This window comes from Echinops telfairi, unplaced genomic scaffold, assembly GCF_000313985.2.
Source record: "Echinops telfairi isolate 266 unplaced genomic scaffold, ASM31398v2 ScPeMD7_5868;HRSCAF=6743_0, whole genome shotgun sequence".
In the NCBI taxonomy this organism is placed as follows: domain Eukaryota; kingdom Metazoa; phylum Chordata; class Mammalia; order Afrosoricida; family Tenrecidae; genus Echinops; species Echinops telfairi.
The window spans coordinates 2807457-2821878 of record NW_022109767.1 but is presented as its reverse complement, the minus strand read 5'-3'; the positions used below and the strand labels follow the sequence as shown (position 1 = coordinate 2821878).

The following is a 14422-nucleotide window of genomic DNA, read 5'->3' as shown; positions in this document are numbered from 1 at the left end:
CTCCCTTTCACCCCCTGCCGCCTCGGGAAGCAAACTCACGACCCCACCCCCTGTGCCATCCGAACTCGGGAAAGCATGGCCTGTCCAACGTGAGAGCGAGCACATCCGGGATCCCGGAACTTCCTTTTGCCCTTAAAAAGTTTTTCTTCTTATTTTGCAGGTTGGGAAGGGCTTCAACTTTTTATTTATGTTTTGGGGGTGGGTGGGGCTTAAACTCTTAAAAAGTGATTAATAGTAACAACTGTTTTTCTTTGTTTGCCCACCCCCCCATCGGCCCCTGCCCCTTTATCCTCTCCCGTCTACTCTACCCGGGCGGGAATCGGTCCCACGATGAAATGAGGGAAAGCCCCGAGTGATCCTGCGTGTCCCGTGTGGTCAGTGAGTCGCTGAGGGCAGAGGGCGGGCCGGGACCTGGGCTGGAGGCAAAGTGGTCCTCGGGCACCGCCTGCCTGGGGTTTAGGAGAACCGGCACCCCGCCGCAGCCATGCTCTCCGGAAGGTAAATCGCTCTCCCGGTCTTCCCGATCGGGGCCTGATTCCGAGAGAAGGCTCCCTCCGGGAATGTAGGGCTCCTCTGCAGGGTTGTGGGTATTGGGATCCCGGGCATTAATCAGGTCTAACCACCGAGCCGGAATAATTATCCGATCTTATTATATATATATATACCCCCTAGCCCTCTGCCATCATGATCCTCCTTGGCAGCAGCAGTAGCCGCCTGAGGGTGAAAATGTGGGTGATGGGGAAGTTGGTCATGACTCCGCTCTTTTTTCTCATGGCTCCTTTGGGCAGCAGCTGCCCGCCCCCGGTATACACTGTAGTTGATTGCAGGGAATCCCTGTACCTCGCCCCGTCCTTCTCGACCGAATTTGCACTTTTCTCTTTGCTCACCACCAACTGTAATCAATAACAAGCACTGACAATAGATAGCAATAGTGAAATCTGAAATAACTAAGTTAATTAGCTACTACAGCCATGGGTCTGGCTGGGTAACACCCGATTGGATATTTCAGTTTCATTCCCCTACCCGGTTTTGGTGTTTTGTTTTTGTTTTATGTTTGTGTTTGGAAAGCAAGGATCACATTTCCCCCTTCCCACTCCTTTTCCTAACCTGTTTTCTAAAAAGGGAAAAACAATCCGAATGGATGGTAGGGATTTTTGGTCTGGTGTCAGCGCTGGCTTCTTGCACACCTAAGTCCCGATAATAGGCTTTTCCACTTCTCCCAAAGCCTTTCTTTCGGCAGTTGAGCCAAATGTCTTTTCCAAAAAGTTAGTTTTTCTCCTCTTTCTTTTCTTCCTCCCCCTTTTCCAGTATGACCTCAAGCGTTACTGTCCAACTATGACCGGACAGCAGCTTTCGTTTCCTGACCCTGTAATATGACAGTTTGCTAATATTGCCAGAAGGTGCAGTTTGGGGGTTACAGTTGGGATTTTAGCTATTCAGTCATATTAGCAGGGGGAAAAATGACTTGTTTCTGTTGTACTTGAGTCTTAAGAAAAAGTGCCCATAGTTTAGTGACAATTTCCAAAGGCTTTAGTACCACCTGTATCTCAAAATGGGGGACACAAACTCCCGGAAGAAACAAGCTCTGAACAGACTACGTGCTCAGCTTAGAAAGAAAAAAGAATCTTTGGCTGACCAGTTTGACTTCAAGATGTATATTGCCTTTGTATTCAAGGAGAAGGTAATGAAAGTTCTAAAACTGCATTAGCACGAGGGCTTTTCAGAAGTGTATGTTTTTGCCTGTTATTATTATGTAACCATGAACATTAGGCTAATGAGTGGTTGAAAAGTTTACTTTGCATCCTTTGTGTTTTGTGGGTCTGTAATTCTGCAGATTGAGTATTTGCACTATAACTGAATGGAAGTCCCTGGAATCCTCTTTGCCTTGGAAATGGACTATTCTAAAGCTTAGGGCCCACTTATAGTTAATTTGGATGAATAATATTGTAAAGTTATAGGCTGTGTGATGGTACATAACAAACTATAACTGAATATAAGGATTATTGTATGTAAAGTGAAAGCAAATAAGTGAATGGTAAATCAGAATCCGTGCTTATACACTAAAGTCAGCTGGCTTTTGACTTTCTCAACTCTGAAAAGTACCTTTTCTTATGGCTCACTAAATGAGATACAGTACACTTTAATTTTAAGAACACTTAAATACTGTCATGGTGGAGATTTAAAGTGTTAATTTTTTATTTTTCAAAATGTTCTAAAGAGGAAGTTTAATTTTCTGGAGGGCGGTGGTCTTGGATAGAATTCTATAATTAAGTAATGTGGTTTATCAATAATCAGGACATGATGCAAGAAGTAATATTTTTTTCCATTAAAATGGACAGTTTATAATAAGGGCTATTTGACTCGTGATTATGTTACGAAAAAAGGAAAGACCACTTTCATTTTCACACATTGTGAGCTAATTTCATATCCAAACTTAGACTCTTCATATGGTATCTGTTTAATATTTGGGAGTTTCCCACGTTTTTACTCTACTTTTGGCTCTTCAAGGTTAAAGGAATATAGCTATGTAAAGTGGCTTCAAGAGGGAATTTATTTTGGAGTGATTGTCACAAGATGAGACATTACCAAGGATGTACTTCCACATTTTCTCCCTTTTTTAATATTGAAAATGGATAGGATCACCCGATCTGATCCCACCACACCGAGGCAAAATACCAGAGGTGTGGAACAGAGCAGCAAGGGGACAGAGCAACGAAGTCCCCAGGAATACCAACAATAGACTCTGGGGCCAGGGCTTCGCGCCCCACAGACTGGACTGGAAAACCCTCCTAAAGGCCAACAAACAGTCCCTGAACTAACAAGGAATTATAGGTGGATTATTGACTAGAAAATGAATCTGAGGTACAAGTGGCGAGACCAGATCTTTGTGTTTAAGCTGGAAGAAGTGGAAAATTGTACTATTTTTAAAATACCGGTAGAAAGTTGTTATATGAATAACAATTGAGAGACAGTATTGAGGGAGTTACCATGCACAATTCATGATTATACTTAGAATTAGAAGAATGTTGTGGGTTTGGGTTGATCTTGGTCTCATACTTCTGAGACTCGACTTGAGTAGATTTTTTTTTTTTTGGTCTTTCAAATATTGAGACTTGTGTAGTTGTGGGATGTCCGGAAAGAGAAATGGAGATTGAACTATACAAAGTAAAACTTTTATTCTCAGTTTGTCTGAATGGCTGATTTTTAAAAACGGCTTAGGTTTTAATTTAGATGTATATAGACCAGATAAGTGGGATTACAGCACAACTGTATTTTAAGTGGCTGGTGTTTGTTCCTCATAGCATTTAAATATGAACGCTTATTTTCTCAAAATAAGTATTTACTATGGATGTCATAACTGTTAAAACTGGCAAGGTAAAAATTCTGCTAGGAGCATTTATGTATAAAGGATAAGGGTGGTGTAAAAAAAGGATCAGACTCTCAAAATCTGTATTTTTTTAGGAGGGAAGTTAAGAATTTTACTGATTAGAATAAACACATTTAACATTGGTACGTGAACTGCGAGTTATAAGATAATGTGCTACTAGTGGGTTAACATGGTGTTTTGTTTTTTTTTAAGAAGAAAAAATCGGCACTTTTTGAAGTGTCTGAAGTTATACCAGTCATGACAAATAATTATGAAGAAAATATCCTGAAAGGGGTGCGAGATTCCAGCTATTCCTTGGAAAGTTCCATAGAGCTTTTGCAGAAGGATGTGGTGCAGCTCCACGCTCCTCGATACCAGTCTATGAGAAGGGTAAGTCAGTTCTGTTGTCAGTCTTGACTGGGCCGTCAAGTTTTATGAGCTCAGCTTACTTATTTTTTCTATAAAAGTCAAGTTACTGTGGTGATGGATTTCTCAGTAACACAAGTTTTGTGTAACAGAAATTAAGGAACTTTCATCAGGCCTGCAAAGTGTAGTAAGGCCTATCAGTAATAAAGTAAATGAATGAAAATTTTTGTTGTGGTGGTTAAGTAAATATTTACATTTCCACCAATTTTACTTGCAAATGAGTTTTGATTTTTTTTAGTCTTCCAGGGGGTAGGATTCATTTTCAGCTATTATCGAGCCTCCAAAATTTGACTTTTTTGAGAATTATGTTTGTCCAAAGCCATGCTTTCAGTATTCAAGCCCTGTTGATTCGGCATTCGAATCTTTACACATCTTTTGTTTTATTTTGTTTCTTAAAAGCAGCATCACATAGGGTGCCATCGGGTCCACTCCTCCTCATGGTAACCCGTGTTTGTCAAAGAACTATGCTTCATAGAGTTTTCAGTAACTGATTTTTTGGAAGTAGATCACCATGGCTTACATAATATAGAGGTGCCTTTGAGTGTACTTGAACCTCCAACCTTTAGGTTGACAGCTATGCCCTTAAATGGTTTGCACCACCCAGGAACTCCACTGTGTTTCCTAGGATTAGAAAAGTATGGTTCTTGCAGTAGACCGATCTTAATATGGATAAAGTTATGGACAGATCTCTTTAATCAAGTTACAGCCTGGTGATAGCCATCTGTTTGTAATAATTCAAGTGCTGTACATAAAACCTAGTTTTTAAATTCTTAAAAATACGTTTGTTTTAAAGCTGACTTCAAATGCAACCTGTGTTGCTAACTTAAGTGTAACTGTATATGGGGTGCTCCCCACACAGTGGTATATGACACAGACAAAAAAGCTTCCCCTTCGCGGGGAAAAACAAAACCAACCCCCTTTATAAATAAGCAGCTTAAAGTGGGAGGTGTTAATTGGTGCTAACTTTCTAAACTTCTGCAACATGCCGAGAGCTTAGCTGGGTGTTCTTAAGCCATGAGTAAGAATTAGAGATCAATGTCAGAAGACCAGGAGGACCATGTACTTGTCTAGAAAAGTTGTTTTCGCCAGAAAATAAGACTGGACCATGATGGTGAGGGGAGAAGGAATGGGGAAAAGTAGTTTTCTGTCAGCATCTAACACAAAAATGGCATTTCCTCTGGAATAAGGTGGTGTCGTGGCTCGTGTTAGAAAGTTGCAGACACCTGCTTACACAGGTTCTGACAGGCGTAGAAGTAAAGCTACAGGGGTTACCAAGAAAAACAAAGGTCCCACAACAAACAAAATCTAGTTCAAGTTTTCACCACGCACTGGTGCATCTTAGCCTCAGTGTGAGAAACCCTGGGCTGAGTCAGACTTGAAGATGGGCTTTACCGGGCAAATCTAGACTGCGGGCCCGGGCTGTTGATTGTACCCGGTGCTGTTACAACAGAAACTCTTCTGCTATGCTGTGAAACGTCATCCTGTGTGCCGTTCACCTTTACGTTTCTTTGAAAGCTTTTTTTTCTGGTCATTTTCTAGGATGTCATTGGCTGTACTCAGGAGATGGATTTCATTCTTTGGCCTCGGAATGACATTGAAAAAATTGTCTGTCTCCTGTTTTCTAGGTGGAAGGAATCTGATGAGCCTTTTAGGCCTGTTCAGGTAGTATATTCTAAAATAAGTGTGGTGAACACTTCAATGAAGGGGGAATTCTTGGAATGGGGTCTGACATGAGAAATTCTTTGGGTTATGCTTTCTAATAAGTCGTCCGTCCCCGCCCTTTCCTCCTCCGCCCCCACCACCATGGGCTCTTTTTGAATGTTGTGATGTGACAGGAGAAAAAGCATTTAGATTGTAGGATCTCTTGAGTTTAAGGTGGTTATAACTACCTAGCGTGTGTCTGAAGTTATTGCCGGAGAAAATCCTGTATGATAGGTGTTGGTTTATATAGAGGGAGCCATAAATGGTCTATTGCCCTCTCCACCTCTGAAATAGTTTCCTTATCTAGCCTCGCCCTCAAAGGAGTGTGCTCTAAGAAACTGCTCTAGAAGTTGATTTGTAGAGAAATATTTTTATTGGCATATAAAAGTCTGTAGGCGGGAAGTGAAGTAATGGCTTGTAACTAACTGCCCTTGACATATTCTTGCTCACATTTGCCTGCTTTGTCGCTTGATACATTTGACAATTTCTAGGGTTAAATTATGGGTACTACTTGACTATGTTTTGATGATCCCAATTTTATAGATAGTACATAGCATAAGGAAAAAGCAAGAGGTGGTCCGCCCAAATGTTAATGATGGTAGTCCTCGATCTGGTGTGAATAACTTAGTACTTGAAAAAAGATATATGGTCATGAGGGTACTCAAAACCGTTTGTGGGAAAATTTTACTGTCTTTTAATTCCATTTTTCCATGAACTTTGTGATGTCCCTGGCATTTTCATAATTTTCTGTACTGAGCACACACATTTTTTATAATCAGGAGGGGAAAACACCCTAAGAAATCATGACTTGAGGTTTAAATGTTAGAAGATTTATTTTGAGCAAGAGTTTAGAAGTATGAGAACTAATTGACACTCGGAAACTGTTTTGCATCTATCCATTACTCTGATGGCTCTTGATGGTGCTTTTGTGTGTGATAGATAATGTGTATGCAGAAATGCCTCCCAGGTCCTGCGGTGGGTGACGCTGTGGCATCAGTTCAAATAAATTAACATTCCTTGTTCTAAGGCCTCCTTGATAGTAATAAATTCTCAAGATAATACATCGGCTAGATAGAAGTAAATAAAACAATCTAAAACCAAAAAAATTATTGTTGTGAGTCATGGCAACTCTAGTTACATTAGAAAAGACCTATAATCAGTCCATAGAATTATTCAGTGGTTGCTTTTTTTTGGAAGTAGATTGTCTAACCTTTCTTCAGAGGAGTTTCTGGGTCTATTAGACCTCCAACCTCTTAGTTAGCCAAGCATTTTAACCATTTCTACCACCCAAGTGTAAGCTGGATAGGTGTGTCTTTCAGTAGGTATCTGATTAACATGAATATGTTGGCAAATTAACTTGAGTACAAAAAGAGAAGGGCTGTAGGAATGGAAAAGGCATGTTGATTGCTATCAGGCAGGTCTTATAAAGCCCTCCCTTCTTACGACTTTTGTGAGAGGGTTAGGGTTTTTGTAATTGAGAATTTCCCATAGGAAATTTTGTGGGTCCGTTTATCACCCCATCATATCATCTCTCCCTCTGGGACCTTACTTGGGCTACTTGTCGCACATTAAGGTCTGTTTGACTTGCACTCCCAACCCCTCCCTTGGTGTACTGTGTGTGACAAGCCTCATGTTACTACATTCTGGACTGAACATAAGCACTAGGATCCTATTTTAGAACGCCAGTTAGTAAATAAATGAACCCTGTAAGAACTCGTTTGGGTCCCTAAAAATATTTCAAGTGTTTGCATGCGAAGCTTAAATATAAGTGCTCTAAAGCTAAGCTTTTTAACTTTTGTAAACTGTGTGTGTGTGTGTGTGTGTGTGTGTGTTTAAATCTTGAAGCACTGAATTATCTTGACAGTGGGTTTAATAGGAACCAAATGAAGTGGTTTAAATGCCAAGTTTCTGGTATAGTCAAACATTACAGAGTTCTGGGGGTTATGGATGGCCTTGTTAAAATATGTCTCCTGATGCTGCTGTTCCAGGCTTGCTCTTCATGCCACTGTTAGCATTAAATAAGCAATTCAGTAAGAAGTAATAAAAGATTCCGTTTATAAGAGCTAACTTTTGGCTAGACCATTCCATCTCAAATCAGCACAACTCCCTGTTTTCAATGGGATAGAATTGGGGTGCTATCAAATTATATTTGAAGGCTTTTTTTTGGTCTTACCCAGACCTCTTTCCAATGTGTTAAATTCACTTCTATGCACCATAACATTTGCCCCTGTGGAATACTTGGCAGTTTTTTTATTTGAACGATATTTTGATTTTGGCATGATTTATACTTGTGTTCATCTCATTTCCTAGAATGACATTTTCCCAAATTGCTAGCCATGATGACGTTCCCTGGGGGAAATGATCTTTTAAGACTCTAGCTAAATATCACCTGTTAATGCTCCCTGCACTACCTGCCCACTCTGTCAGTTGTTCCTTTTTCCTTTTAGCATTTTGATGTTCTCTCGAAAAGAATCGGAAGCATGTTTTCCCTTTGTGCTTGCCCTTTGCAGATGTTGCTGAGCAGCATCTTGAGGTTGAGAACTTTCTTCATAGCTTCCATTATGGGTTTATGTGGTTGGGGCACTTAATGTAAATTTTAAAAGAACACTGTTCATTACAGTGAAGAATCTTTAGGCTTAAAAGCTACTAAGTGATAAAATTCCTAATTAACCGTTTTTCCATGTTGGTATTTCTTACTGTATTGGACATAATACCATGTTGTTTTGGAAAATTAGCATGCAGAAGTGGAGGATGTCCACATCAGACATTATTACATAACCTCTCAGTCACTGAGAATCATAGTCCTCATAACCACACATTGTTAATATGCAAAAGTTAAATTAGTAGACGTTTTTATTGTGGTCATTGATGTGAAATGTTGGGTAATTTTCTAAAGTATGTTCCGGTGTTACTGGAGAGGGAGATGTCATTGAGTGGATGTGAACGTGTGAGATTATATGACGTCTGGGGGCAGTGGCGCTTCATTGGCAGGGTTTGGGACTTAGTCCAGTTGGTGCACATTTTGTCTTGAAGGTCCTAGTGATCACGGAGCGTCATCCTCTGGAACTATTTTGTGATGAAGGAAATGGTACACATCTTGGAGGCTGTTCACAGTAGTGGCCACTAGCTAGGCATGAACATTGAATACGCGAAATATGGCTAGTGTCACTGAGCCATTTAATTTTATTTACATTAAATGGCCACATGTGACCATCAGCCAGTGTGTATGTGGATAGCGCACATAGCATGCATGTGGGTGCAGGTGGTGTGATGTGTTTGTAGTTACACAGGATTGTTTGTATTTCTTATGTAGGCCAAATTTGAGTTTCATCACGGTGACTATGAAAAACAGTTTCTGCATGTACTGAGCCGCAAGGACAAGACTGGAATTGTTGTCAACAATCCTAACCAGTCAGTGTTTCTCTTCATTGACAGACAGCACTTGCAGGTAATAAGCATTTAAAACACAACAAATGTACCACCACTACAATAACAAAACAGGTCATTTGATGATACAAACTTACTGATTAGTAAACCGTTATCTTGGCAAGATATGATCTCTATCAACACTACATTCTCTTTAAAGTTAATATTAAAAAGAAGCTGTTCTGTGGCTTGACTCCCAAATATTTCTGTCCATGAGCAGTCGCCAGGAAGGTTTTAAAAGTCCTGACTAGAGCCGACAGACTTCCTTAAAGCTTTCCTGCCTCAAGTCTAGTTGGCAGGTCAGCGGCAACTGAACATGTGTCGGAAATGTAGAACCTCGGCCCCCACTGGCCTTCTGAACCAGTCTGCATTGTAACAAGGTCCTCAGGTGACATGGTATCATTTTGAAATGCACTACCCTGGGTCTCTGAAATCAGAATCTAAAGAGGTAAGGGATGTTTGGATTTAAAATAGGCTTACATATTTCAAATTCAGGCAGTAATCTAAATATTCCAGTTTAGTTTAAAAAAATACTTATTCTCATCAGACAACCTGAATATCAGCATTTTAAATTTTTGATAATTTGTTATAAGCTATTAAAAAATAGCATCCTGATTTACTATCTAATATATGAGCATCAGGCTCTGTACAACTATGAACGAGATAGTCAAAAATTCGTGCCTTCGTGGAATTGCATTTACTAAATAGGTAAATGCAGTGTTGGAATGTTGAACCATGATAGGCGCTCAGGGGAAAAGGAAGCAACTAAAAGGGACTTGAGTTGTTGACAAGTTTAAAATTTTATAAGGTCTCTAAGAAGGTGATTAAAGATCAACCTTCCCTCTCCCCAAAAGACGTTTTTTTTAAAAACTAATATTGGTAACATAAATTTTTATATTTGAACTTGGAGGTTCTATGTGCAAGATGCTAAAATTCAAAGGTGAATTAGATGGGGCTTTGTGGGTTACTGTTTTCCAATTTCTTTTAAACTCCTAAGTTTGGGTTAAAAGCAGGGCGACTGGACAGTATTTGCCTGGAATGGCCGCCTCACCTGGCTGGCCTCCACGATTGGGTGGCCACAGGGTAGATGAATTTGGTCTTCGGGCTCCCCTTCCTCCCAGCTTTTGTTGTTGAGCTTCCTAACTTGAAAGTGTGTCGGCGTGTGTGCATAGCCTAGCAGGGTTCGTGAGGAGTTGATTTGATAGTGGCCAACATAACATCTATTGTATTTTGTGCCAACCTCTAAGCTATATATGCTCTATACCTGTAAACTTACTAAATCCAAAAAACAGTCCTCTGAAGAGAGTATTATCACTACTTTTTCAGCTGAGGGAACAAAGAAATTAAGTAATTTGGTTAGAATCACCATCCTATGTCCTTTATTATACCACATGATTGAAGTGCCACGATTGAAGTAAATGTGCCTGTGCTGCTATAAGGCACCTAACTGGGATGGATGGGTACCAGTACAGATACAGACACTGTTGTGTGATCTTGGGCAAGTAGCTTTAATGAGCATATTCTTGTGGTACCCTGAGCAAAGCATATTCATAAGGCCATTGTGATGGGTAATCAGATTGCTTCCCCCTCCTAGCATAGTGGTTATGCTTTGGGCTGCTAACTGCAAGGTTAGTAGTTTGAACCAACTAGCCCCTCTTTGGGTGAAAGTTGAGGCTTGTCTGTGCCTATAAAGCTCTAAAATCAGAAAAACCAAAAAGAACAGCTACACTACACCATAGAGGTGCGCTGAGAGGGAAAAGAGAGAGAGAGAGAGAGAAAGAGAGAGAGTTTGGAGGGGTTATGCGGTAGGCGGTGGGGTGACAGCCCCCCACCACTAATCGTGGGTTCAGTAAGCAAAATTGTATGGTTGAGATATATAAATATTATATTAAAGTCATTGAGAGGATGAGAGATAAAGAGATATTAAAACAATGGAGTCAGACACATTTCATGGTAGCCTTGCTCACCTCAGCCCCGCATGGTGATCCCAGTGGAGAGAGGGGGAAGGGAAGGAGGAGAGGACAAGGGAGTGAGGAGGGTGGGAGAGGAGAGCGATCTCTATTGCTAACGCAGGCCTTTATCCCTTTGAGGGGAGTGCAAGCCCCCTAAGTACAGTTGAAGCCCTAACGGCACAGGAAGGGGTTGCACTCTAGGTCATACAGCAACGAGAGGGGGTGGTCTAGGGACATACACCCAATAGAAAGAGGAGGGATTGGGGGGTATACATGTGACAAGATGGGAGGATCCTAGATTCAGACAAACTTGGGATGTCCCAGGATTGGGTTTGATCTGTTCTCTGGATCAACTGATAGACCATTATCAGTAGGGTGTGAACTCCACCCACAGGAACCAAATCAATGACTTGCAGGCCTGTCCATTGTCCTTAACAGCAGGGAGCGGGGCCCTACTCCCTGGTGACTGTCTTCATGGAGGATGTCTGTAAGCATCTGACCTCCCCCCACAGGGTTAGATTTGATATTTGTCTTCATAGACCATATGCCCTACAAATAGGGACCATACATTATTCCCTTAACCTGTATATTTTGTTACTGTGTCCATCAGTGCTTAATAGATTGTGTAACCATTGTTAAAAATCTTATTTATTGAGAATATTTAAAATATTTTTCCCTTTTCAGACTCCAAAAAACAAAGCTACAATCTTCAAGTTATGCAGCATCTGCCTCTACCTGCCACAGGAGCAGCTCACCCACTGGGCAGTCGGCACCATAGAGGACCACCTCCGTCCTTACATGCCAGACTGAAGCGCTGACCAGCCCGGGGAGAAGATCGGAGAATGCAGCAGCAATGTTTTTCTTGTTTTCTTACCACTTTATTCTTTCAGAATTTAAGGGGGAAAAGGACTCACGCACAGAACACTATGCATTTTGAAACTTGTTCATTTTGGATTTTTAAAAAAATCATTTGTCTCAGAACTTTAAAAAAAATTAGAAGTCTTCTGCACGGACTATGTGAAAGAAGATGCTTTGCATATTTGCTGCACTGCATCAGCATCTTGCTAAAATGTGAAGTGAAAGGACTATTGTGCACTGAAATGCTTACATGTATCTGAAAGCACACGGCGACTCCTTTCTGACGGTCTTCCCATTTGCGCTGGTCTTTGCCTCTTTGACACCTGTCATCAGTATTTAGAGGGTGAGAAGTGAATGTAACAGGTATAAATAACATTTTTTTAAACTTACTAGCTTTGCTGTAATCACCATTGTACCAGAGCACTGTCAGATTCATTCTAATGACCAGAAGTGGTTGTTCCATGTTTAAAAAAAGGACAACCACGGGAAAGAAATCTTAAATGAAAAGAAAGCACCGGGTAGGCAGTTTGCCTCCGTGTTGCTGGCCACGCTTGTTCTGGTACTCATTAGTTCATGGATTTTAGTTTCCCAGTCTCTTTCCCCAAGTTGCTGTTATTAAAGAGTATTCTGCTGAGTGTAGACAGTTCTACACACGAAAGCAGATCTGGAGTCTGAAGTAGCTAATGCAGCTCTACATGCAGCTATAAACAAATTCTTTCATAGCTGCAGAAACCATGATAGAGGATTTTCCTTATTGGGGTTTTTTTTTTTTGTATTAAAGATGAGATCATATTACAAAGAAAAAGTCAATTGTGCATAAATACAGGTTTCTACACCATATTTAAAAGTTCGAGGGTTTTTTGGGAGTGGAGGAAAAATGTTATGAAAGTTGGGATCTTAAAATTGTAAAAAAAAAAGTGTCAAAACAGAATTCATGTTGTGCAATGAACATACAGAAAGACTACTGTATAGGGTTTTTTGGTTCTGTTTTTTTTTTTTTCCTTTTAAATGAAGAAAAGCTTTGCTTAAGGGTTGCATACTTACTGGAGTAAATCTGAATGATCCTCCTTTGGAGTACAACTAGTGCTTACTGGTTTCCAATTGTATTTAGCTTCTGGTTGGAATTTGAAAAAATGAAAACCTAAATAAAATAGGTGAAAGTTCCCTGACTGTTCAGGGGAATACTTAAAAGCCTGAAGTAGTAACTTTTTTTTCCACGTCATGGGGGTGTTTTTGTATTACTGCCCTGGGTCCATTCTCATTCACGGGGACATCTGTCAGCCTTCCATTGTAAGGAAGAGCCAATCCTTTCTTTGTAGTCTGTCATCGATCTAAATAACACCTAATGAATAATTCACACACCTGTGTCTTTCTTAAGCCCCGGTTGTTTATCGAATTGCCTATCCCGGGCACTGCGGGCAAGGCCTGCAGTTGAAACCCACCAGGAACTCCTTGGGACAACCCGTTTTCTGCTGCCATCAACATTCCTAGCCTCTGAATCCCAAGAGACAGGAGTTCTGTCTGCCCTAACAGGTCCTGAGTCAGCAGTGACTCATGGCATTGAGTGGTTTCCGTGTCCTTGAGCACAAGGCCGCCTTTGAGGCCCAAGATAGATTGATGGCGTCACTTCTCTGGACTACGGACACCCTACCATTGAACCAGGCAGTACTCCAAGAAGCCCAGGTTTCTCTCACTGGGGAGTACTGGGAACAAGATCCGGGTGTGCTGATGTGTTCCCTGCTCCTAGGAAGTCTACCGTGTTTGTGCTTTGTGTAGACAGTTCTACATCCACTCTATTACAGGCAAAGGGTAATCAAAGGGGGCAGTTCAAAGCAAGGCTTAACTGGTAGCTATACTATGTTTCCAAATTTATTGGACGTTGCTTCTTTTCCTTTCAATTTGGTAATTCCATGTTCACCAAGACCCCCAATAACAAATCAAATATTAGAGTGCCACAGTCAACAAAACTTTGAAAACTGAACTAAACCATTTGCAACATTTTTTTGGTTGTGAAAATACGTATCTGCTGAACTTGGAGTTCTCACATGTATAATGAGAGGATATCAACTGCACCATGCGTAATCGTTACCAAGAAATACTGCCAATTTTTCACTGTGACCTTACTTGGTCATTTTAATGCGTAGACTGGAAGAGTATTCTAGTAGTGTGGGTTTCTCCTTGAAAAGAAAGACGCCCACTTTGTCCAGGGAAAGTGAAGTTGGACCGACAGGACTGAAGCATAGTGATGAGCTGGGCTGCTGACCACAAGGTCAGCGGCTCGAAGCCACTTAGTTGGAGACCATGAGGCTTTCCCTTTCCATGGTCTCGGAAACTCAGGCCTGCCCTGCCCCCTAGGGGCGCCATGAGGGAATTGGCGGGATGGCAGTGAGTTCCCAAGTTCGCCGTGACTGGCTGCAGGCTTCCCACTTTGCTGTCACTAAGAAATGAACTGCACTGCTGCCAGGTTTCTGCTTTACAGATTGAGACTTTCACAGGTTTTACTGTGATCAATCTCAGAGCACAGGCACTCCCATTGGTCATTCCCTGTGTCACTAAATTGTGTCTCTTTGTAAGAAAAAATATAATTCCTGGTTTGGGCTATGATGAATTATTTTGAAATCCCAAGATCTCGGAATTGGGCTAGAAAAGAAGTGGAAATGTGACAGGGTATCTTAGCTAGGAAGGCCCTAAA

General features: G+C 41.1%; 2 protein-coding genes across 3 annotated transcripts in view; one reads left to right on the top strand and one right to left on the bottom strand.

Annotated features, from left to right (window-relative positions):
- The window catches only part of LOC105979518 (patr class I histocompatibility antigen, B-2 alpha chain-like), a 254494-nt gene that overhangs the window by 39505 nt on the left and 200567 nt on the right, over nucleotides 1-14422 (bottom strand).
- CUNH6orf62 (chromosome unknown C6orf62 homolog) lies at nucleotides 7-12924 on the top strand. 2 transcript variants are annotated; one of them, XM_045295771.1, is made up of 5 exons: nucleotides 7-1681; nucleotides 3584-3757; nucleotides 5333-5455; nucleotides 8808-8942; nucleotides 11557-12924. In XM_045295771.1, exons 1-5 carry the CDS (start codon nucleotides 1553-1555, stop codon nucleotides 11680-11682), a joined length of 687 nt encoding a protein of 228 aa, XP_045151706.1. In that variant the 5' UTR covers nucleotides 7-1552; the 3' UTR covers nucleotides 11683-12924. The 2 variants fall into 2 exon arrangements, with proteins under 2 accessions (XP_045151706.1, XP_004712534.1); XM_004712477.2 differs by having other exon boundaries at nucleotides 3581-3757.